Source organism: Muscardinus avellanarius (assembly GCF_963383645.1).
Source record: "Muscardinus avellanarius genome assembly, chromosome: 18".
Classification (NCBI taxonomy): domain Eukaryota; kingdom Metazoa; phylum Chordata; class Mammalia; order Rodentia; family Gliridae; genus Muscardinus; species Muscardinus avellanarius.
In genome coordinates, this window is record NC_137804.1 from 458,055 (window position 1) to 484,920 (window position 26,866).

The 26,866-nt window shown below is 42.4% G+C and overlaps 1 protein-coding gene across 16 annotated transcripts in view; it reads right to left on the reverse strand.

The window, feature by feature from the left end:
• The window catches only part of CLASP2 (cytoplasmic linker associated protein 2), a gene marked incomplete at both ends in the record, with an annotated part of 157,017 nt that overhangs the window by 107,471 nt on the left and 22,680 nt on the right, over window positions 1–26,866 (reverse strand). For all 16 annotated transcript variants that reach the window (XM_080715624.1, XM_080715620.1, XM_080715645.1 and 13 more), the window contains one exon: window positions 20,089–20,159. In XM_080715624.1, the coding sequence (XP_080571750.1) occupies window positions 20,089–20,159 (71 nt within the window). The remainder of the gene's footprint in view (window positions 1–20,088; window positions 20,160–26,866) is intronic.

Here is a 26,866-nt window from a genome sequence, read left to right on the forward strand (position 1 = left end):
CACACACACCATTTAGTAATTAATTATAATAATAAAATAAAATACTTTATTAATAAAAGAGATACCACAATTATCAACTATTTACTGAATAAATAAAAGAAGGTTTTCCTGGCATGGTGGTGCATGCCTATAATCCCAGTACTTGGGAGGCTGAGACAGGGCAATCATAGCTTCAAGGACAGCCTCAGCAAGTGGTGGACTCTCATCAACCTAGTGAGACCCTATCTCAAAATAAAAATAAAATAGGGCAGGAGTGTAGCTCAGAGGGAGATGCCTCTGGCTCTATCCCCAGCACCCCCCCCCCAAAAAAAAGCAAACTTTAAATTATGGCTATGGTGACACTCATGTTCTCATTCCAATGTTTCAAAACGAGAAGACTATGGTTGGATGCAAGAATTGAACAAGATAAGCCTGTTAGAAATGATACTAGAAGCCGGGCGTGGTGGCACACGCTTGTGATCCCAGCATTCGGGAGACTGAGACCTGGAGGATCGCAGTTCACGGACAGCCTCAGCTACTTAGTGAGGCCCTCTGCAACTCAGTGAGACCCGGTTTCAAAATAAAGAATAAAAAATAGGGCAGGGGGTGTAGCTCAGAGGTCAAATGCCCCTGGGTTCCATCCCCAGACCCGAAAAAAAAAAAAAAAAAGATACTAGACACCTGTAACCCCAGCACTTGGGAGGCTGAGACAGAGGATCACAGGTTTGAAGCCAGCCTCAGCAATTTAGGAGGACCTGTTTCAAGCCAAAAATAAATAAGTAAATAAATAAACCTATAAGGGCTGGGGATGTAGCCCTGATGCCCCCCAAACACACACATGCATATTAGAGTACAGAAGCTAATAAAGTAGGTTGGCTGCAGTGGCTCTCTACATGATGGAGAGTAGGAAGAACGGAGACGGAGGAGCAAGAAGAGAAAGTGACGATACGAAAACAAAGAAGGAAGAGATGGAAGGGAGAAAGCGGAGGGAGGAGAAGAGGGGGAAGCAGGGCCAGGGCCTAAGGAAGAAGTGAAGAGGAGGAGGGAGAGGCCGGGAGCCCACGGCAGACGGCCTCCCAGATCCTGAATCACGCTTTGTTGTAACCGCCAAGTCCCTAGTTAAGTTCTGGATACATTTTTATTACACTTAAGGCATTCATAAACAAGATATACTATTGTTTTGTGATTTTATTATTCGGATGAGAAAGGAAGAAAGGACAGGGAGTGAGACAAGATGTAGTGAAACTGTTTCCTCAAAAACTCTGAGGTAAATTGTGACAATATTAGGACCTATCAGATCTATGTGGTGGGTTTATGGAAGTCTTATTTTTCATAGTTCTTTGATATATTTATTTTATAACAAAATATAATGGTAGAAAGTTTTCTTTTAAAAAAAGATCATAGTATACTCCTTCAAAGTTTCGCCTGCCTGCCTGTCTGTCTCTGTCTCTTTCTCACTCTCAGTAGCTGAATGAATAAGGATTCTTCAAAGGATAAGGAGAATTCATAGAAGAATGAATAGTTTGGTTTAGTGGGTGCTAGGTCTGAAGAAGCAGGTTGATATAGTGGCTGTTAGGCCAAGGTCAAGGTTTAGCAAAACAGCCGGGCGTGGTGGCGCACGCTTGTAATTCCTGCGCTTGGGAGGCGGAGACAGGAGGATTGTGGCAGCTTTGAAGCCATCCGCGCTGGTTTAAGAGACCCTGTTTCCAAATAAAAATATAAAATAGGTCTGGGAGTGCAGCCTGGAGGTAGAAGGGCTTCCAGAAACGCCAGTACCACCACACACACACACACACACACACACACACACACACACACACACACACACAGATTTAGCAAAACAATAAAATGAATTATTCTGGGGCAAAACCCACGAGAAAGTCCAGGAAGAAGAGATGCAAACAGAGAAGAAAAACATGCAAAGAGAGAAAGAAGAGGAGAGAAAGAGATGAAAACAGAGGAGGAAATGGTGGAGCAGGCTGGAGGAGGAGGAAAAAGCTAGAAGGAGAGAGGGAGGGACAGAGGGAAGAGAAAAAGAGCAAGAGAGATCAGACTACCTTACACGCCTTCAGGTAACGCCTGAGCCCACCTCGGGCGCCTCGGACACCTGGGCCCACCTCCCCGTCTGCACGCCTAGCCTCAAAGGCTATGAAAACTCAGATTTTCTCCTATCTTTTAAACTCATTTGGCAGCAAAATCTGAACTGACCTGAACTCAGCTTATAGCAAAACAACATAAACTAACATAATGTTATTTATCATTATTACTAGTTCCACTCAGGGTGAATTTCTACACATTGAACTGCAAAAATTCTAATGGACTTGATGATAGGGTGCTGCCCAGGCCCATCGGGGGTTGTTATAGAATACATGGAATGTAACCATCTTACTTTTCTAAATGTGGCATGGTTCTCAGTTCCAAAAACTGGTGGTCCCCAAGGTTTGAGATATGGATTTGTAAATTTAGATTATTTCAATTAAAACAGGTTGAGCATGGTAGCATGCCTGTTATCCCAGTACCTGGGAGACTGAGATAGGAGGATTACAGGTTTGAGGCCAGCCTCAGCAACTTAGTGAGACCCTGTCTCCAAACAAAAAATTAAAAAGACCTGGGAATATAGCTCAGAGGTAGAATGCCCCTAGGTTCAATCCCCAGTACCATAAAAAAAAAAGTAAATAACAGATTACTTCGATGGAGCCCTATCCCTGCTGGTTTTCTTTTTCCCCACTGAAGGAAGGCCACGTATGCAAGTGGCTTTCTAAGCCTTCCACTTCACTTAAACGGGTACACGTATGCAAAACCTGAACTTCCTGCTTCTAAAACTCAGATAAAAGATGTAAAATTGTCTAATTTTACATGGAGAAAAAAAGGCGAGCCAAAACTTTGCACCACCTCTCGAAGAATTCATTTTGTGCAGAATTTCACCAGTGAAGCAACTCGTTCATTAAAAACCATCAATGCCTTAAATTTTCACTCACAAAGTACGCTCTGTTGCATGTTAACTAGCTCCTTATACCAAAGTTCCTCTTTTCACTTGAGGCTGTATCCTTCCTTATTCTAATTAAAACAAGGAGCAGAGCGACTTTCTAAGCTGTTTTACACTCATGTGTCCAGCAAGGGCCACGTCGTGTCTGACAGCTAAATTACCGGCTGAGATTAGGAAACAACGATCCCTATAAGCCACCGTACGGCGGAGTCCCCAAAACACGAAGGCTCTTTAAGCACTCACCCCCCCGCCCCGTGGCTCTCCTGACTCCACGCGTCCCAGTAACTCAGCTCCTTCTGTTGGCTATTCTCCCCTCGCACACCGCGACACTCGACCTCCTTCCAAACCACAAAGTGGGTGATGTGCCTTCTAAAAAGTCCTTTGAATCAATGGATGGCAAAACCATAAATAAAAGGCTGGCGAGGAGTTTGATAGAGCACGGATCAGGCTGATAACTAAAGCCATTGTTCAACACCAACACTACACAGAAAGTCAAATCCAAACTATCACACCAACTATTGTCTATGAAAATACTGCATCATCAAAACATCAAAATAAGATCTGATTCTGAACAAACTATGAGAAGAATTTTCAGTCTGCAGGGAATCTAGGAGATACAGAAGCACTTGGAAAACATATAGGGCAGCACAGTAATGCGGCCAACAGGATCAAGCACACGAAAATACTTTACCCAACATGTTTCTCTTCAATAAATAAATGGTAACGGGGATGGGGGGAGGTAAACGCTGTAGTTGAACAGAACCTTCACCTAGTGCAGTGCTGACGTCACCTTGTTGATCCGAATGCCAACCAACCGGAAGGAGATGTATGAAGCAAGTGAGGAAAACTGAACACTGAATATCTGATACGAAGAGCGCCATCCCTCCTCCTTCCCTCCCCTCTCCCTTTCTCTCCCAGTGGGGATTGAACCCATGGCTGTTCTTTCTATCTGGGTTCAAAATGCAGCTACAATCCCAGCCCAATTTTTTTAAAAAAATCTTCTTTCTTATGCAACTGGGGATTGAACCCAGGGGCGGTCTACCTCTAAACTATACCCCTAGCCCTAGCTTATTTTGCTGGTGTCTTGTTAAGTTCCCAAGGCTGTCCTGTAACCTGTGATCCTTGTATCTCAGCCTCCTAAGTACAGGGGTGGGGGTTTACAGATGTATGTCCTCACGCCCCCTGGTGACTGTCTCTTTAAACATGCTTTCATGTTATTCATGTGTGCACACATGTACACATGAATACACATGTACCTAGTCCCCAGCAGGACAGTAGGGCTGGGGTGAACTGGAGGAAGGACACAGATGGATAAGGATTGCTGTGTACTAATCATTTCTTGAAGGCAGATGGTGGGTGGTAACTGAGGCTCATTACAATATTATATATTTCTGGGTATGTTTGAAATCTTTTGCTAAAAAAATAAAATTATTGTGTGTGTGTGTGTGTGTGTGTGTGTGTGTGTGTGTGTGTGTGTGTGTGGTGCTGGGGACTGAACTGAGGAACATTCTACCTCTGAGCTACACCCCAGCTCTACCTTATTTTTTATTTGGAAACAGTGTCTCACTAAGTTGCTGAGAGCCCTGATACACTGCTGAGGCTGTCCTCCTGTCTCAGCCTCCGCATACTGGGATTCTAAGTGTGCGCCGCCATGCCTGGCTTTAAATCACTTTACTCCCTGCTTAAAACCCTGCAATGCAACCTTGATAATATAAGCAACATCAAACAAGGTGAAGTGGAAACAGACAGCATTAGAATCAGCACCTGCAAGATGGCAATAACTTGGATTCTGGTTTTTGTTTTTGTTGGACACACTGGAGATTGAACCCAGGGGCATCTAACTCTGAGCTACACCTCCAGCCCTATTTTATTTTTTTATTCTGAAACAGTGTCTCACTGAGTTGCGGAGAGCCACCGAGGATGGCCACAAATCTGTGGTCCTCCTGCCTCTGCCTCCCAAGTACTGGAATTATAGACATTCAGGACCACACCCACCTAGCAATAAATTTGTGTGTGTGTGTGTGTGTGTGTGTGTGTGTGTGTGTGCGCGCGCGCGCGCACGCGCATGCACATGTGCGAGCAGTACTAAGGATGTTATCTAGGGCTATTCTTTTTCTGGGCTATACACCAGCCCTATTTTCATTAGTTTTTAAATTTGGAAACAAAGTCTCACTAAACTGCTGAGGTTTGTTTCAAATCTGAGATCCTCCTGTCTCAGCCTCCCAAATACTAGGATTACAGGCCTGTGCCACCATGCCAGGTTTAGTAATAAATTCTTAATAGATGCAAATAAAGCCAGGCATGGTGGCATGAGAATCTCACTAGGTTGCCAAAGCTGTCCTCAACCTTGGGATTCTCCTGTCTCAGCTTCCCAAATACTGGGATTATAGGCATGTATCACCATGTCCATCTTAAGAACTGACAATTTTTCTTTCTCTCTCTCTCTCTCTCTTTTTTTTTGTGCGTATGTGTGTGTGCATGCGGTACTGAGGGTGGAGCCCAGGGGCTTTTCTACCTCTAAGCTACACTCCCAGACCTATTTTATGCTTTATTTAGAAACAGGGTCTCACTAAGTTGCCGAGAGCCTCACTAAGCAGCCAAGGCTGGCTTTGAACCTGTGCGATCCTCCTGTCTCAGCTTCCCAAGCGCTGGGATCATACGCGTGCACACACCTGGCTCAGAAGTAACAATTTCTTTCTCTCTCTCTTTCTTTCTTTCTTTCTTTCTTTCTTTCTTTCTTTCTTTCTTTATTTTGGTGGTACTGGGGTTCCTGGAAGCCCTTCTAACTCCGGGCTACACTCCCAGACCTAATATTATATTTTTTTATTTTTGGAAACAAGTCTCTTAAGCCAGCGAGGCTGACTTTGAACCTGCACGATCCTCCTGTCTCTGCCTCCCAGGGGCGGGGATTACAAGCGTGTGCCACCACGCCCGGCAAAAAGTGACAATTTCTAAGCCAGAAATATAGAAATGAACACAAGGAGCATCTAAAAATGCACGGAATGACTTCATCATAAAGTTCTCCCCCATCCCTAAAGCAATTCAGTACACACAAGCATGCACATGTGTGTTCACATGAACACATTTATGAGCACACACACACACACACATCTGTGATTATGTAAAAGTAGAACCACCAGGAAAGGGAAAATTCTTGGAACCATTTAGACTTCTGTTTGCCCAGGTTAGAAGTTATTTGGATGACAAAGCGATAGGTATCTCCCAACTGCAGAATACAAGGGGAAGGTCAAAATCTTGAGAGAAGACAAAGTATAAAGGACACGGGGGCTCAACCCCAGAGGGCTGCGGTACGACTCAGTAATGTAGATTCCATACAGAGACTGGAGGGGGAGGGGGAGGGGGAGGGGGCTTTGCAGAGCTATAGGAAAACCACAAGCCTTAAGAAATAAAATTACCAAGCAGTAAAACCTCCATCATAAATGTCTTCCACTTTAAAACTTCTCAAAAAAAAAAAATCATTAGAAGTTGAAAAATCAAGTGCTCTAAAATAAAATAATGGCTAACATTGAATATTTACACAAAGATCCTGTGTTCTCAACACAGTTAATGTTAGCTAACTATTTTTATTTGTAAAAAATAAAGCTGAGTCTACACAAGTTCAATAGAGAAAGAAATGTGATACAGTCTCTTAAAACTTCTAGGTAAGCCAAGCTTGATGGAGTAAGCCTGTAATCTCAGTTCTTGGGGGGCTGAGACAGGAGGCTTGAAGCCAGTCTCAGTAACTTTGCAAAATCCTGTTTCAAGATAAAAAATAAAATAAAATAAAATAAAATAAAATAAGAGCTGGGTATAGGGCCACACATCTGTAATCCTAGTACTTGGGAGGCTGAGACTGGAAGATGGTAGGTTCATAGCCAGTCTCAGCTACTCAGTGAGGCCCTCCACAACTTAGTGAGAATCTGTTTCAAAACAGAGAATAAACCGGGTGGCGCATGCTTGTAATCCCAGCATTCGGGAGGCTGAGACTGGAGGATCGCAGTTAGCAGACAGCCTCAGCTACTTAGTGAGGCCCTCTGCAACTCAGTGAGACCCGATTTCAAAATAAAGAATAAGAAATAGGGCAGGGGTTGTAGCTTGGAGGTCGAATGCCCCTGGGTTCCATCCCCAGACCTGCAAAAATAAAAATAAAAATAAAAAATAGTGCTGGGAGTGTAGCTCAGAGATAGAATGACCCTGGGTTCAACCCCCAGTTCTGCAATAAATAAATAGAGCTAGGGGTATAGCTTAAAGGTAGAGTTCCCATGGGTCCAATCCCCAGTAACCACCCCTACACACAAATTCTAGGTAGACAGAACTAATTAAAAAGATATTTGAAGACTTTTTTCCTTTAAATTCAAGACTTCCAACAATTAAATGAAGTAGACAATCACAATTTAAACCATTATCTGTTACTAATAAAACACTACAGCATGATTGCCATTATATAAACTAAATAATAAAAGAAGCTCATAATAATATTTATTAAGAACCTTTACAAAATCTAATCACTTCAGGTACTTAAATTTTTAAGAGTTAGCCGGGCGTGGTGGCATATGCGCTTGGGAGGCTGAGATAGGAGGATCACGCAGGTTTGAAGCCAGCCTTACCTTGCTGGCTTAAGAGACCCTGTTTCAAAACACACACGTTAGGTCTAGGAACATATCTCTCTCTCTCTCTCTCACACACACACACACACACACACACACACACACACACACACACACACGTTAGGTCTGGGAACATAGCCCAGAGGTAGAAGGGTTTCCAGGAACCCCAATACCACCAAAAAAATAAAATAAAAAAAATTAAGAGTTATAGGCTGATCATACCAGCTGTCAAGATATTAACTAACATATACCTTTAATTCAGCTATTTGGAAGGCTAAGGCAAGAGGACTGCAAGTTCAGGGCCAGTCTTGGCAACTTGGTGACTATCTCAAAATAACAAAAGTGGAAGTGTTGGGGATGCAGGTCAGTGATAGACCACCCTGGCACTCTATCCCCGAAACTGACATAAAGAACCAAAACAAACAAAAATATGCCTCGACACAAGTACAAAGGAAAGCTGGAAGGCTTCATGTTCCTTAGCAAATCAGGTTTGAGGATATGCTGCTGCCCATGCCCAAAAGTTCACCCCCGTGGGCACAGAGGATTGTGTAAAAGGCCTCCTACTGTTCAAAGGTACAGCACAGGTGGGTTTGCCCTAACACAGATCTCAGCCACAGGAAGGCTGGTTGAGGACTTTAGTGGCTACTGTACAGCTGCTTTATTCCAGCCACTGGCTTTTTTTTTTTTTAAGTACTAAGGATGGAACCCAGAGGCATTCCATCTCTGAGCTACACCCCAGCCCTATTTTTTATTCTTTACTTTAAATCAGGGTCTCACTGAGTTGCTAAGGGCCTCACTAAGTAGCTGAGATGGTCTGCAATCCACGATCCTCCTGTCTCAGCCTCCCAAGTACTGGGAGTACAAGTGTGTGCCACCGCGCACAGCTATTTTCAATCTTTTTTTTTTTTTTTTTTTTTTGTGGTACTGGGGGTGGAACTCAGAGGCTTTCTACCACAGGGCTATACTCCCAGACCTATTTTATATTTTATTTGGAAACAGGGTCTCACTAAATTGCTGAGAGCCTCAATAAGTAGCTGAGGCTGGCTTCGAACCTGCGTGATCCTCCTGTCTCAGCCTCCCGAGTGCTGGGATTACAAGCGTGAGCCACCATGCCCAGCTATTTTCAATCTTAATGTTCCCTACCTACTACCTATATTGCTACGAATGCTAATTCCAAATCTTTCATCCTTTCTGGTTTACTCTTTCCTTCCTTCCTTCCGTCCGTCCATCCGTCCATCCATCCGTCCGTCCTTTCTTTTGTGGTACTGGGGATTGAGCCCAAGAGCATTTTATCTCCAAGCTATACCCCCAGCCCTATTTTTTTTTGGGGGGGGTGGGTTCCTGGGAGCCCTTCTACCTCCAGGCTACACTCCCAGACCTATTTTATACATTTTATTTGGAAACAGGGTCTCTTAAGCCAGCGCAGCTGACTTCGAACCTGCGCCATCCTCCTGTCTCCGCCATCATGCCCAGTGCACACACCACGCCCAGCGTCCCCCAGTCCTATTTTATTCTTGTATTTTGAAACACAGCCTCACTAAGTTGCTGTGATCCCCAGGTCTCAGCCTCCCAAGTACTGGGATGACAAGTGTCTGCCACAATGCCCAGCTCACTCTTTCTCCTCATATACTCTCTTTTCCCCTATCATTTGTCCTAGAAGAAAAGTTTGGCCATTTATGTCAACAAATCAACAGGTAGGATTTTTTTCCCCCTGTGACTTAAATGACCTAATACTAGTGTGTCATGACGACTACTCAGAAATATGGGAGGAGAAAGATCTACTCAGCATCACTCTCTTGCTCTTGTCCTACGCCTCGTAAAGCAAGCTTTCTGGTAGTGTGGAGTGGTCCCCGAAGCCAAAGGGTCCCAGAAAAGGCTGACTCTAGAGAGCCTCGGTTACTCTATCACTTCACATATTTTTAAAAGATCCACTTTGGGAATAATAAATTGTGTCGAAATGTTAGAAGTTTAGAAACAGTCTACTTACAACAAAACCTTATTTCTTTCCAGCCTTTCTGCAGCCAAAACAAAAGGCCAAATTCCTCTCTCATGCTTCTGAGGCAGACTGGGGCTCCGCACCACACAGTAATCCTACAGGTTTTTAACCCTGTCTCATTTGACTGCCCAGAGCTACTACACAATCAATTAAGGTTTGGTACCCTTGAGTAAGGGTGAAGTAAGGATGAAGACAAGTACACTGAAAAGCACCCCAAGGCCACGCCAACAACTCCAAGTGAAGAGCCACCGCAGTGCTCCGTAAGTCTGTTTACCTGGAAGTAAGTCTGCTAATGAAATCTTTCACGTGATTTCTGGGTAAGCCTGTACAACATACCCAACAGGTAATAGGTTAGTAACAACCATAAATAACAACAACAAAAAAATCAAGCAACCAAAATCAGCTACAAATTCCAAAAGGCAATCCACAGCAAAGAAAATATAAAGAACTAGACAATGAAGACAACCACCACGGTCAGAAAGCAGAGGCATTAGGCCAGGCGTGGTGGCGCACGCCTGTAATCCTAGCATGTAATCCTAGCATTCGAGAGGTGGAGACTGGAGGATCTTGGTTCAGGAACAGCCTCAGTGAGTTAAGGAGGCCCTTCGCAATTCAGCGAGACCCTGCTTCAAGAAATAAAAAGGACTAAAAACTAGGACTGGGCACGCTTGTAATCCCGGCATTCGGGAGGCTGATATCAGAGGATCGCGGTGCACAGACAGTCTCAGCTACTTAGTGAGGCCCTCTGCAACTCATTGAGACCCGGTTTCAAAATAAAGAATAAAAAATAGGACTGGGGGTGTCACCCAGAGGTAGAATGCCCCTGAGTTCCATCCCCAGACCCGCAAAAAAAATAAAAACATTAAAAAAAAAAATAGAGCTGGGAGTATGGCGTTGTAGCTCGGAGGTAGAACGCCCCTGGGTTCCATCCCTACTACTGCAGAAAAAAAAGAAAGAAAAAGGCAGGCAAGCAAGCCGAGACATGATAAAGGGTGAGGAATCTTTCGCCCTTCTAACTGGATTTTTTGAGATGAATAAAAATAAATGAAACACTACCGGTGAGACTATAAATGGGTAAGCTTCTTTTGATGCAAATTACTTATAGCTAACACTATTTAAAATAAGAACTTTAATCCAAAAATACCATTTTCAGACTTTTAAAATATATATACATGGGTAAGGATACAAATACACAAACGTGTTTATTTCAGGGCCATCTAGAAAATTATATATGGTAAATAATCTGAACTTATTTGAAAAACGAAACAGTTTGATATGTCTATACTATGGAATACTATGCAACGGTTTCAACAAATGAGGCAGAGTAACAGACGGCATGTAAGTACAGTCTCCATGCCACACCGCAGCGGCACAGAGAACGGCAAAGATGCACTCAAAATGACATCATCTCATGTCAATACAGTAAAAACATTTATTTTTATGCTTAATATGTATGTTAAGGCACAAAAAAAGGTATGAAAAGACATTTCCATATTAATAAAATGTTCATCTCGGTGCTAGGAGGTGGTTCTGAAGGGATTTTTGCTTTACTGTCATTATTTGAATTTCGAAAAGGAAATGATATTTGCATACTAACCTCATAATTAACTTTTATAAACAAGCGATGTAAGTTAGGACTAATGTAATCTTTTTGATATACATGTTCATATGATTCTGGTGTGATACATGTGTATTGTATGTGAGGAAAAAATATGTAAAAGAGTATACATAAAATTGTTAAGAACTATAAATCCCAGCAGGTGTTATAGCACATGACTTTTCCCAATACTTGGGAGGCTGACAGAGGAAGATCCCAAGTTCAAGAACAGCTTCCACAACTTAGCCAGACCCTGTTTCAAATAATAACAATAAAGGTGCACACCTTTATTCCTAGTACTTACGAGGCTGAGACAGGAGGATTGTAGTCTTAGAACCTGCCTCAGCAACTTAGTGAGACCCTGTTTCAAAATAAAAGAATAAAATAGGTCTGGGGGTATATAGAGCAGAGGTAGACTGTCCCTGGATTGCATTTCCAGTACCACCTAAATAAATAAATAAATAAACAGGGATAGGGCTGGGGATATATAGCTCTGTAGCTCAAAGGTAGAACATACCAGTACCTAAGGAGGTTAAAAAAAAAATTCCCAGTACCGAAGGAAGTTAAAAAAAAAAAATCTATAAAGCCCAAGATAGCATGTTACTAGATACAGATCTTATTAATATGATTTTTTTAAAAAAAAACAATACATTCTAGCTAGGCATGTTGGCATATACATGCCTGTAATCCCAGTACTTGGGAGGCTGAAAAAGGAGAATTGTAGGTTCAAGGCCAACCTGAGTAACTTAGCAAAACTGTGTTTCAAATTTTTAAAGAAAAAGCCAGGCTTGTAATCCCAGTTAATTGGGAGGCTGAGCGAGGAAGATTCTGGTTCACGGACAGCCTCAGCACTTAGTGAGATGCTGTTCCAAAATAAAGAATAAAAAAATAGGACTGGGGGTAAAAAAATAGAGTTTGAAGGTAGAATGTCCCTAGGGTTCCATCCCCAGTACTGAAAAACAAAAAAATTAAAGAAAAAAAAAGGACTTGAGGTGTAATTCAGAATTGCAATGCCTCTGGATTCAATCCCTAGTACAAAAGCAAAAAACAAAAATACCCAATATATTCCTAAATCATCTGAATATATTTAGATATTATTTGAAAAAGAACTAAGTAAATATATGATGGAGCCGGGCGCGGTGGCGCGCGCTTGTGATCCCAGCATTCGGGAGGCTGAGACCACCGGGAGGATCGCGGTGCGCGGACAGCGAGGCCCTCCACAACTCAGTGAGACCCGGTTTCAAAATAAAGAATAAAAAATAGGGCAGGGGGTGTAGCTCGGAGGTCAAATGCCCCTGGGTTCCATCCCCAGACCCACCCACACATAATATATATATATATATATATATATATATATATATGCCCAATGAACCTAAAATATTTAAGAAAGAAAATTAAATCTGAATATGGCCCCCAAAAAACCAAACGCAACACTTAAAGCTGCCTGCAAATTTTAAGGTTTTTTTTTTTTTAAGGGAAGAAAGTTGGCAATACCCATAAGTATATGAGAATTTAATCTGATGTCTTTTGCCTTAAAAAATAGTAAATCGCAGCTTAAAAGTTACATAAATTATTGGAGTAAGCCATAAACACGTACAAGATCAAAGTCGCAATCGCATCTCCACTCAAATGCACATAGGCGTTTAAATGCTGTTATCAATACCATCGTTTTGGTGAGTTTGCATCCTATTGGCAAAGCCTTAGACACAGATCATTATCTAACCACAGGAAGGCTGGCACTGTGAAGAGTTAATACCTCCAAACACCAACAAGTCTTCTTCCTTACGAACGTAGTAAAAAACATGCAAAGCATCTTTAGAGAAATCTCCAACTCCCCTGTGTAGACACCTCTGATACTGATGTGAGCACAAAATATGCCTATGCCTATTAACAAAAGGCCCAAGTACTGACTGTCCAGAAGGACAAGCCAAAAGCCCACTTGCCCTAGATCTGGTCTCGTTTGCTTCTGGTGCCTGGGTCTGGGACACTTCGCAGCAGGCCTCGGTTTCCTAACCTGTGAAATGGAAATACCAAAATAGCCTGCACACTTCACAGAGTCATCTGGACCTGAGGAGCTAAGGTACTTTATGGAAATGAAAGTGCTTTTGAAAACTATAAAGCACCACAGGAGCGGTTTTAAGAAATTATCCTTTCCCGAACAAAACCCTGTCAAGATCAGTTTTTAATCAAATTATATCCTCTGCAGTATTCTTAAAAGGCTATTTTAAGGTAAACATACCTGTTTACCAGAGACACTGACAAATCACAAAGATATTCATTAAAATAGTGTCCATAGCAAGCCATTTTGCTTTTTTAAATATTTGACTACCACAGAATTCTGCTTGTATCCAACACAACAGGAAAGATGTGAAGCTAGCTAATCAAACCTTCCTGCCCAAATCTGCCTTTCCTCAAAGGCCATGTTTCCCCGTCCGAGCTTCTGCATACATTCCACGTCCCTCCCTCCCGGTATCCCTTCCTGCCTAGCACCAGAGACCCAAGGCTTGCTTGGGTCGCGAGGTAAATGTCACCTTAGGTTGGCCAGATCCCACACAGACACGGCCGGTGAAGAAACATACCATACGACAAGTACACACATGCAAAAATGCACACACAAGCGTACACGCACATCAACACACAAGTGTCCTTCATTCTTTAGGGAGAAACATCTTTCTTAATAGCAAATGATCGGCACCTTAAAAGGAAGTGTATAACACAGCAAAAGAAAAAAAATAAATCTTACTCACCATCTCCCATAGCCATTCAGATGGTCCAGGGAGCTTTCTCAAACCAAGAGGTCAAATAGCACAGCAAATAAGTGTAGCTCGGTGCCTGCGCCACTGGGCTCGGCCTGCAGCCTGCAGACACCCGGAGGGAGCACTGTGTGACCCAGGCCGCGCCGCAGCTCTGCACCGCAATAGCCAACAGCTGCTGCTCCACTTCAAAATAAAAGTCTGGGGTCTTGATGAAAACCCTCGTTTATTTCGCAGAGCCTAGCAGAGCTTGATCGAGATCATTCTTTAACTGCACATATGCTGTTAGATACAGGTTGTGATGTTTCTCCTTGTACCGACTGCCTGCAATTTAATCTAAGAGAAGCTCTGGGAGCCAATAAATGCCATCCCACTGGGGGACTTTTAATGCAATCATCAAAACACAAGGCATGTGTTCAGCAATCATTCTCTGCTCCCCTAAAGATATCCGTGTAATCAGTGGCAGTCACGTGATCTGATGGATTAACTGATTTGCGCCTTTTTAAAAAGGTTTCCATCCCTTTGTCATTACCTTTTAATATTTACAACAGAAGCCTGCTACAAGCACACAGGCAGGAATAGCCCAGTTTCCGTGATTAACTGCTCTCATTATGCAGGAAGCATTTCTGGCTGCCGTAAACAAATCACGTCAAAGGCAGCCCATCAAAGGCTGCTCTGTGTGGGGACAGCAGGGCCACAAGAAACAAAGCTTGCTTCTGGTGGAGGAGGCAGAATGTAGCCAGTGCGCAGCTGCAGGGGCGCAGAGCACCCTCCATCCAAGCTGCGCAACCACAAGCGCGCTAGCCGGCTCTGCCAAGGCCCTGGGGCTCCTGGTCTCACCCAGACACCTTTACCATAACCTAAGAAAAGGGCTGCTTTGCTTTGCACCAAACGGAACGTTATAATAAGGTACAAAGCCAGCCTGGAAGTTACCTTATTGACTTGTTTAAGCCAAATATCAAGTGATTTCAAAGCGTTAACTTCCGTGCTTTATCGCCAGCCTCTAAGAACAATTAATTATTTTCCTAGCAACTGTTTCAAATGGAGAAACTGAAAAATACCATGATTACATGCCAAATTGAGGTAGGTCCTACACATTAGATAAATTAGAATTAAGCACACTGTTTTTCACAGAGAAAGAAAAAAAAGACTTACAGTCACAGCCATCAACATTGTTGGTGTTTATATCTTGGTTAGCACAGGAGACTTGTCTAGAAAGCTCCATGACATCAGTCCCTACTATGGTCACAAGAGGCTCCTACCTTTCAGCTATGATCTGATTAATTTTAGTCCCAGTCTCCTTCTAATAGCAGAGCTACTTCTATTGCACGTAGGGACTCTAACTCATTTTTGTAAAACAAGTATGAAAGTCAAGTTGAAAAACCCTAAAGACAACAACCAAGAATCATTTGCACTACTCCTAAACTAAATGATAGGCTCAAATTTCTGATGATATGATTTACTTAGAGTTCACAAATGTGCTGAACTAGTACTTTGGAAAAGCAAGTCAAATGCCGGGCACAGTGGCACACACCTGTAATTCCTGAGCTTTGGATGAGACAGCAGGATTGCAGGTTCAAGATCAGCCTCAGCAAATTAGCAAGAGCCTTGGCAACTTAGTGACCTTGTTTCAAATAAAAACTAAAAAATAAAAAGGGATAGGGATGTAGCTTGGAGAAAGGATGCCCCTGGGTTCAAATCCCAGTACTACAAATAATAATGATGGTGATGATGGTGATGATGATGATAATAATAATAATAGAAAAAGAAAATCAAGTTAAAGAATTCAGCAAGAACTTAAATCGAGAGTACAATACAAATACTGCAATTCTGAAAGGAATCAGAGACAAAAGTATGAGATGTAAAAGTTATGTACTGGAGCAAGCACAAAGGGAGAAGAGGAAGAATAAAGAGAAAAAGTGGACAGGCTACTTATCCAAACAACAGCAGGTCACCCCTACGAGTCGCGGCCCTCTCTAGCCTAAACCCCTGATTGTCTTCCTACTCCGACAACCGCAAGCCTCCTCCCCGTGCCCAGAGACTCATAAGTGATCGCCCCTGCAGGCAGCCCGGGCCTCCTGCAAGTCTTTTCCACCTTGGGGCTTTTATGGCCATTATTTCCTCTGCCCAGAGTGTTTTCCTACTTTTATCCCCTAACTGGCTCATTCTCACTTACAAGATCTCAATTCAAATCTATTACCTCTGAGAGACACTTGCCCCACAATTCTAACTAAAGTAATATCACTGAATTACAACCTCATCTCTCTTCTCTTGGCTTAATGTCGGGTAACTTTTAGCTATAATAGCTCTAAAAATGTTATGCCACCTTTAAACACAAAACCAGATTTGTTGTTGTGTGTATTTAGTAAAATGACTTTTTCATCACAAACGGTCTCCATCAATACACCGTAAGATGTGTGTTTTATCGTTGTGGTTCTAAGCACAGACACACAATTCATTTACCGTAATGATTTTGGCCACATCACGTAGAGCAAATGTGAAGCGTGCGCCACGTCTGGATGAACCCAGAACAAACGGCGGCCTCCTGTTAGCACACCAGGCAGGAGACGGGAGGTGGCGCCTCGATCGCTCTTCATGGCTTAGTGTGCGCACAAACTATTTCCACAAGTTTTCATGCTGAGTTCCTATTTCTCCCTACACAGTTCCTCTGTCCTTTAATTTTACAGTTAGTTTGAGCGTGCGACAGAAATGAGCCAACAAAGGGCGGAGATTTTTGTGGTAAAAATTGTACAAATAAAAAAGGAACTTAATTAGCCTTCATTACATTATTCTATACACAACTGTCTTCCAATTGGCACTTAACTACCCTGGGTTCCATCACTAGCACTACAATAAATAAATATTTATTTTCAGCGTCCAAATGATATATTTTTCTACCGAAGAAAATTATTCAAGTATCTACCTTGGATTAGAAGGAAACATATCATAATTTTTCCCATTAATATTAGTGGAAGGAGTTTTTAATTTAATGGCTTCCCACTTCTCATAGCAAGGTTTTCAGGAAAGAATGAAATTCACTGAACAAGGAGTAGTTGCATTTCCTGCGTTACTCATGGTAACTATGTTATATACCCATTTACTTACTTATGACCTGTCTCCCTCAATAGCATATAGCCTTCACAATGGTGGGAACTCTACCTTCTTTACTGTCAGAATGTCATAACCTGATTTGCATTCTGAGAAGGTGACTCTGACTGCTGGGTAGCAATGGATCCAGGGGGCCAACATGCAACAGAAATCTACTAGAGTGGTCTAGTTAAAAGCTAAAGGCGACTTGGAGTTGGGTGTTAGCACCGAGAATGGAAAAAAATAGGCATATTTGAGATATGTTAGTATTTCAGAGGTAGAAATGAAATGATTGATTAGTTAGAACGGGGGATCAATTCACGATTCTTCTGTGAGCTATGGTGGTTTCGTTGGTTGAAATGGGTAAGACTGAGGAAGAAACAGATTTATGGGGCAAGAAGAAAAAAAGGGCTTCACTTCTGGCTATGTTTAGCCTGCATGTCTATTGAACATCTAAATAGAAACGTTGCTGGTGTCAAGGCTACTAGAACTAAAGCACAAAGATGAACAACCGCTCTGGTTAAATCATCACCAGTAACAGTCACCAACGAGCAGTTATGTAAATCCTTTGGCCTAGATTGGGCAAGGAAAGGAGGGGGAGGAGAAGGGGGAGGGGGAGGAGAGGGGGAGGGGAGGAGAGGGGGGAGGGGGAGGGGAGCAGGACGGCCGGGGCCTTACCATGGTAAATGGGCTCCCTTCCTCTAGTTTCCTACCTTGTTAACTAATTCTCTTCAATGACAGCATAATACAGTTGTCCCTTGGCATCCACGAGAATGATTCCAGGACCCCACCACTGACACTAAAATTCGAGGATGCTCAAGTCCCTTTATCTATAAGGTGGCATGGTATTTACATATAACCTATACTAGTATCTGTCTCCCTCAACAGAATATGGGCTCCTTAATGGCAGAAACTTTAATGATCTTTTTTACTGTTATGTCATAATCTAATTTGCATTTTAAGAAGGTGACTGGCGCCAGGCGTGGTGGCGCACGCTTGTAATCCCCGCACTTGGGAGGAGGAGACAGGAGGATTGCGCAGGTTCAAAGCCAGCCTCGCTGGCTTTAAGAGACCCTGTTTCCAAATTAAAATATAAAATAGGTCTGGGAGTGTAGCCCGAAGGTAGAAGGGTTCCATCCCCAGTACCACCAGAAAAAAAAAAGGTGATGACTGACTTCTGGGTAGCATATACTTTAATTATCTTTAGATTACTTTTAATACGTAAACAACAAACGCCACATAAACAGTATTTTCAGGGACAGATGACAAGAACAAAGCCCATCCATTCCAGCAGAGAGGCCACCACTGTAGGCCTAACTACACCTCCAATCTGCAGCTGCCGCTGGCTAACTCGGTGAATGCCGAACCCACAGATGAAGAAGCTATGGAGGGCCAACTGTACTGCCACCAAAAACATTTAAACTATATCCTGTGCTCCCACGTGTATGTTACAGACTTTAACTTTCACGTTTGAACTTACTTGCGATATTTAGATCATAATTTTCCAGTGTAATCTCTGGTAGTCCCTCTAAGAAAAAGAATTGCCTCAAACCTCCCTACTTATGGAGAGACAAAGAAATAAACAAGGAATAAAAGAGCCTCTATTCTAAAGGTAACAGAAATAAGCTCATTAAAAGAATAACAATACTTTCAAAACCAACCATATCCAAACAATGAATTCTTTAATTTTATAATATGTATTATACATCTTTCTGTACTGTTTTGACTATACAGTTTGGATACGCAAATGAGGGTTTAGGAAAGCATACAAGTCTCAGAGTTCAAAGGGTTTCTACAACTCTGCTTGTTGTTTCTGGTCTCCGTGGACATGGACAGGTAACTATTACAGAAATTAGGAATAGGTAGGTACTTAAACACCTTCTATTCTGAGAAGAGAAGTGAGAAAGAGCTGGCAGTCAGTTGAGAGAACCCGGAGCACTGAAGTCAACTTATGCTTCAGAACTAAGTTTAGATTCAGACAAAAACAATCTTTGTAACACCAAATTCTCACTCCAACTGACTTCTTGAAACAAAACAAAGCTCACTCGTGGTTTAACCTAGAGGAGAAAAACCTAAATGATGTTTTTAATTTTCCTGTTACTTGGCTAGACACTCATACACCAATTATTTTTCTCCAACATCAATGACATCACCAAGCTAAACAATGTCTCTAATATTAGACACTTTCCTAGAAATCATTTATGTCATTCTTAGAAACAGAATATATTCTTTACACACATGGTTAATTAATATTTGAAAATTACTAGAGTTGTACTCTAGGTAAGTGCTACTCAATAAGACTAAATGTAATTTACCAACCTTACAAAAAAGAGAGGAACCACAAAATCAAACAGATGCCAGTGCATCTGTGGATGTGAGTGCTAACTCCAAACCTCCCCAAATTCCCCGTGGTTCACAACTCGACTTGACAAGGCAAGGTGATGGTGCTAGTGAGACCGTGATCAGTGTCAACTTCACACTGTCATTACACTCAGGTGTAAAAGAGCCCATCGCAACACAGTTTCTACTAAAAGCAGCTAAGTAAACAATTACTGTTGATATAAAACACAGTTCATGCATGGAACATGGAGGGCACGAGGGTCATCGCACTTTCAACACAGAAGACACACAATAAAAGGCAAAAGAACAGTATCACTTCACACCACAGACCCACTGTTAAATTTCGCTTCTTCCTCTAAGAGTCCAAGAAGAGGTAATGAGCAGCAGGAGGGAAAATCTTATTAGCCAAGTCTTCAGACTACAAAATGAACTCTTCTGGATCAGTGATATAACAGTTGGCTTGAAAATACATTTTACAGCCGGGCGCGGTGGCGCACGCTTGTAATACCAGTATTTGGGAGGCTGAGACCGGAGGATGGAGGTTCATGGACAGCCTCAGCTACTTAGTGAGGCCCCCTGCAACTCAGTGAGACCCTGTTTCAAAATAAAGAATTAAGCCGGGCGTGGTGGCGCACGCTTGTAATCCCTGTGCCTGGGAGGTGGAGACAGGAGGATCGCGCACTAAAACTTGGGGTAAATGATCTCAAAAATGTTTGAGAGCCAGAATGCTCCATTAGTCTTACCTTTGCAGACACTCAAAATCATACCGCCCGAATTCTGTACTTCATCAAATTTGGCAAATATCATTTCTAATCTGGGAATAAAGAGTACATTGTTATTACATAGGAATGAACAGAGGTAATATACTGCACCATCTCCCTAAGCAAAGCAATTCTGGGGACTCAACTAGCTCTCTACACAACTCTCTTTAAGTTACAGAAAAGACACGCAATCCATCTCTCCTCAGTTGAGAGAAAAGGCCAAATACAGATAGAAATCTACATTTTGGCAGGTATGTTTGTAAAGAAGACGACCTTTATACAAAACAGTTTCACTATAAAATTATTTCTCGAAACCCAGCAAAACTTTTCTAGTTCCAATCTTTTGATAATAAATCCACTCAGTCGCCAAGACGTTTTCTAAGTCACGCTAAGGAAACCCAAGGAAAACAAAAACAGTGAATGCAGAAGATCTGAAACGGAATGCTCTGATAACCTGTCGCTTCCCCATAACCTTCACCTTTTCATACAGCACCAACTTTACTGGTGAGGCTAACTGGATACGCGGGAAAATTCCTCTCTCTATACTTCTGCCTCCACTTTATTTATTTATGTATGTGTATACACACACACACACACACACACACACACACACACACACACACACATTTTTTTGTGTGTGTGGTACTGGGGATGGAACCCAGGGACATTTAACTTCTGAGCTATACCCCCTGACCTATTTTTTATTCTTCATTTTGAAACCGGGTCTCACTGAGTGGCTGAGGGCCTCACTAAGTAGCTGAGGCTGTCCTCAAACCGCGATCCTCCAGTCTCAGCCTCCCGAATGCTGGGATTATAAGCGTACGCCACCACGCCCAGCTTGCCACCACTTTTAAAGTTAAAAACATGTTTATTATTATAAAAGTAATGCTCAATATAAGTAGAAATGAAGAAAATACTCAATGCACATTCTCACTATCCAGAGAACTTACTGAGCTAAATCATTTCTGATGCTTTTATATTTGTATATGAATTTTCTTCAGAGTGAAATGGAATCATACTGAGAGTGATTTTTTTAGCTTACCTTTTCTTCCACTTTATGATGTGTCACTATGATTTACTCCTAAGTTCACGACTTACAGGCTTGGGGAAGGAAGGAGGCCATGGCTGTATTGTCTTTTGATGCCAAATGTTTGTCTTCAGTTTAGTTTCTGTCACAATTTACTTCCAAAGCCTTACTTAAGCCTTGGTCCAATTCCTATTATTTCCTACTTATAAATTAAAGATGTAGATACTTTTCTGAAATAAGCCACTAGCTAAGAAATAACTAAAATTTTTTAATTGAAAACCTTATGAGCCGGGCGTGGTGGCGCACGCTTGTAATCCCAGTGCTTGGGAGGCTGAGACAGGAGGATCGCGCAGGTTCGAAGCCAGCCTCAGCTACTTAGTGAGGCTCTCAGCAACTTAGCGAGACTCTCTTTCCAAATAAAATAGAAAACAGGTCTGGGAATATGGCCCGGAGGTAGAAAGCCTCTGGGTTCCACCCTCAATACCCCCCCCAAAAAAAGAAAACTTTATAGATTATTGTAATGGGATTTTAAGCCTTAGCCTCACATCGTACCCCCACTAACTCCACAAATACAACCATTTACACATCTGAAAGCACCTCAGTGGAAAGACACGGGCCCCTTCGTCCTACAGAGCAGTAAGAGTGGCATCTTCCAGAGGGCTGAGCAGACACTAGGCAGGCTGCCCAGAGTTAAGACATGGACAAGAGACAGAAGAGAGCCCTGAAATTGGAAACTGGCCCCTCCAAATGAAGGCCAGCCAGGCCAGGAGCAGAGAGGAGAGGATTTAGGAGGGCTGTTTGAGAAAAAGCAGAATAAGACGTTAGGAAGACGAGACGGGACCGGGTGTACAGCTCAGGGGCAGAGCGTCTGCTCAGCACGCACATGGCCCTGAGTTGATCCCCAGTGCTCCAAAAATATCTATAATAGTAGTCAGGATAAAGTGTACAATATAATGGTGTTTGGCTTTCCTCAGAGCTGTGCAACTATTATCAACATTAACTTTCATATTAGCCGTCGAGCCCTGCTTCCCCTCTTCTCACGGACCCAGGCAACCACCGATCTGCTGCGTCTCTTTACGTCAGACCTGAACTGCCAGATCTGTCTGGCCCCTTTAGTACAGAGAGAATCATCCAACGGGCAGCCTCCCGTGACTGACTTCTTCGCGAAATGTTCTCAAGGTTCATGCATGTTGTAGTATCCGCATTTGTGGCTGAATAATATTCTACTGTACAGACATTCTCCATTTTGTTTATCAACCCATAAGTTGATGGGCACCGTAGGTGTGAGATGCTTCCACTTGGGGCTATTATCAAAACCTGTGTTCAGGTTTTTGTGAGGGCCAAGATTTTCCTGTCTCTCTTTTTTTTTTTTTTTTTTTGCAGGTCTGGGGATGAAACCCAGGGGCATTATTATTATTTTTTTTATTCTTTATTTTGAAACTGGGTCTCACTGAGTTGCAGAGGGCCTCAATAAGTAGCTGAGGCTGTCTGCGAATGGTGATCCTCCAGTCTCAGCCTCCCCAATGCGGGGATGACAAGCGTGCGGCACCACGCCCGGCTTTTCCTGTCTCTTGAATGCTAAGAGTGTCAGGAATGTAACTGATAAGTCATCTGGTAATTTAACATTTTGAGGAATTATACTTATTTCCCAAAGTTGCTGGACCGTTTTATGTTCCCACTAACCATTTTATATTAATTGTCCATTGCCCTAAACCTCATCAATACTTTATTGACTATCTGATTTTAGCTGTCCTCGCGGTATGTGAAGTGGTATCTCACTGTAGTTTTGATCAGTATTTCCCAAAGAGCTAAAGGGTATTTTAATGTGCTTATGGCCATCTGTATATTCTTTCTGAGGAAATATCTCTTCCAATCCTTGGCCTTTTTTAAGATCTGGGCTGTCCATCCTTGTACCGCTCAGCTGTGAAGTCCTTTGTATGCTCAAGATATTAACCTCTTATCTGGTATCTGATTTGCAAAATATTTCCCCATTATATGGGTTTCTTTGACTTTCGTCCCAGTGCCACGTGAAACTTAAGTTTCTAATTGTTATGAAATCAAATTTATCTAATTTTTTCTCTGGTTGTATATGCTTTTGGTATCATCTTTCCTACGAATTTTATATTTAGCTCCTACATTTATTCTGTGACCCATTTTGAGTTAACTTCGGTCTGTGGTATGAGAAAGATCTCACTCTTCTTTTGAGGTGGAATTCAGGTTTCACAGCACTGGTTGTTGAAGACTATTCTTTATCCACTGAATGGAGCTGGCGCCTCTAATGAAAACCAGTGGACTGGAACCATGAGTTTATTCCTGGACTCGCAGTTCGGTTTCACTGATCTACGCTTAGTGTCATGGTAGTACCATACTTGCAGAACATATATTTTTAAGAATATCTGACAGAAGCTGGATGTAAAAGTGCAGGACTGTAATCCTAGTACTTGGAAGGCTGAGACAGGAGGATTACAGGTTCGCAGCCAGGCTCAGCAACTTAGTGAGGCCTTCTGCAACCTACTAAGACCCTGTCTCAAAATACAAAAATAAAATAGGGCTGGGGGTGTAGCTCAGAGGTAAAATGTCCCTGAGTTGAATCCCCAGCCAAGAAAGAAAGAAAGAAAGAAAGAAAGAAAGAAAGAAAGAAAGCAAGCAAGCAAGCAAGCAAGCTAGCTGACAGAGAAAAAAATGTTAATTATTATTTTTAAATCATTTAATTTGTGTGTGTGTGGTACTGGGAATGGAACCCAGGGGCATTCTACCTCTAAGCTACACCTCCATCCCTATTTTCCTATTTTTTTATTCTTTATTTTGAAACAGAGTCTCACTGAATTGCAAAGGGCCTCACTAGGTAATAGGTGAGGCTGGCCTCGAACTGTGATCCTCTTATCTCAGCCTCCCAAATGCTGGGATTACAAGCGTGCACCACTATGCCAGGCTTAAACCATTTGATTTAATGGCTTTATAAATTATACTTTAGTGGTTTTAACAAAAAATATTGGAATAAATACAAGGGTAAACAAAAACAGAATTTTAACCGCAAAGGGCTATATCCAGGGGAAATCTGGAAGCCACAAAGAAGGCAGTATTTGAAAGGCAAAAATATTCCTTCTGAAAATCAAAGTTAGCCTGTGACCATGATGAAGGAAGAACATTTTGTTTCAGATGAAAACTATAGTTAACTCTAGCGGGCACATACTGTGGGGATAGGGAAACATCTGGTACAACTGTCTTGGCAAAACAAAGGGCAAACCAAACTGAATCCACACTTTACCTTGTGAAGGTTCAAACAGTCTTTAAAATTTGTCCAATAAAACAATAAGGGCAGCCTCACGTGGTGGCGCACGCTCATAATCCCCGCGCTTGGGAGGCGGAGACAGAAGGATCGCGCAGGTTCGAAGCCAGCCACGCTGGCGTAAGAGACCCTGTTTCCAAATAATGATATAAAAAACAGGTGTCTGGGAGTGTAGCCCGGAGGTAGAAGGGTTTCCAGGAACCCCAGTACCACCAAAACAAAAACAAAAACAAAAACACATAATAAGGGCATATGCCAAAAGAAGAGAAGACACCGGGCATACCTGAAAAAGCAAAGCAGCCCTGCGCGCTGGGAACAGCAAAGCTGACGGGCACACGCTTTGCCGCTGGGGTATACGGCGAGGCGGGGCCTGCCGGTCACATGGCAATTCTACACTCAACATTTATCTTCCAAAGCTGGTGAGAAGCGCTTTGTATTGTTGTAATGGTTTCAAATCGGAGGCAGAAGGAATGACCCCAGCAGAAACCTCTCCAGGAACCAGTGCTAGGGTGGGGAAACCTGAAGTGCAGTTGACAAACTGCTGAAGGTTCAAAGTAGACCACTAGGGGGTTACACACTCCAGGGTAAACTCCCATCTACATACCTGTGTGATTTATCTCGTGGAGCTCAATTTGGTTTGCAGAGTAAGATTTTTGTTGTTGTTGTTTTTAATCTACCAGACTATTCTTTTTTTCTTAAGAAGGTTTACCTTTAGGCCAAGAAAGGTGGCACATGCCTGTAATCCCAGTATGTGGGAGGTTGAGACAGGAGGATTGCAGGTTTGAGGACACCCTCAACAACTTAAAGAGGCCCTTGGCAATCAGCAACACTCTGTCTCAAAACTAAACACACACACACACACACACACACACACACACACACACACACACACAGCCAGGAATGGTGGCGCATGCTTGTAATCCCAGCATCTGGGAGGCTGAGACAGGAGGATCATGGTTTGAAGACAGCCTCAGGTACTTAGTGAGGCCCTTTGCAATTTGGTGGGACCCTGTTTCAAAATAAAGAATATAAATATGGCTAGGGGTATAGCTCATAGGTACAATGCTCCTGGGTTTCATTCCCAGTACCACCAAAAAAAAAAACTTAAAGGGAGAGGGTGGCCAGCCACGGTGGTGCACTCTTATAATCTCAGGACTTGGGAGGCTGAGACAAGAGGATCACAGATTCAAGGACAGCCTTAGTTACTTAGTGAGGCCCTCTGCAACTTAGTGAGACCTTGTTTCAAAATAAAGACTAAAAAATAAAGCCGGACATAGAATGTCCCTGGGTTCCATCCCCAGTTCCACAAGAAAAACAATAAATTAATTAACAGTCAATTAGTTAAAGGGAGGAGGTGGGTATAATTCGGGAGACAGAACGCCTCTGGGTTCAATGACCTGTGCCACAAAAATGAAAAAGAAAATACTAAGCTCAATATAAATTTAAAAGTATATAATATGTACAAACATACATACATGTATACACCCACACACAAATATGTGTATAGAAACAATACTTCCATCCAAACAAAATGATATATTTATTCAAATAAGTCTTGCTAGCTTCTAAGTAGAAAACGAATAGAACAAAACAACAAAAAACATATTCACTGGACAATTTCGTTATCAGAAATTAATTTGTTCTGGGAAAAACCTACATGGTAGAGAGACAGCCAGATATGGTGGGACTCATGATAACAGAACACACGGCCCTATGAAGTCCTGATCCCCCAAACATTGACGACCTCTTAAGATCCAACGACAAGTCAAAGGACATGAAGATAAAAGGATATGTTAAACCACCCCACAGGAAAAGAACCACCCAAATCAGCCAGAATATGGGGAACTTTACAGAGCCAACTACCAGATCATTCAACAAACAAAACGTAAAGAAAAAAGAGACTGGGGTACACGAAGATTTAAAAAGAAGGAGAATGCCGAGGGTGGTGGCACTCGCTTGTCAGCCCAGCACTTGGAAGGCTAAGACCGGAGGAGCGTGGTTCGCAGACAGCCTCAGCTACTTAGTGAGGCTCTCAGCAACTTAGTGAGACCCTGTTTCCAAATAAAGAATAAAAAATTGGGCTGGGGGTGTAGTTCAGAGGTAGAATGCCCCTAGGTTCCATTTCCTGTACCACAAAAGAAAAAAAGAAAAAAGATTTAACCTATAAAATAAGCCAGTTGTGGTGGTGCAGGCTAGAAGCCAGCCTCAGCTACTTAGTGAGGCTCTCAGCAACTTAATGAGACCCTGTTTTCAAATAAAGTATAAAATAGGTCTGGGAGTATGGCCCGGAGGTAGGAAGCCTCTGGGTTCTATACCCAGTACCATAAAAAAAAAAAAAAAAGACTAGCCGTAATGTATAAACTTTATTTGGATCCTGATTCAACCAAACTGTTAAAAACACATATATATTTATGGTATTTATGAAAAAAACTGGAAATTTAAGC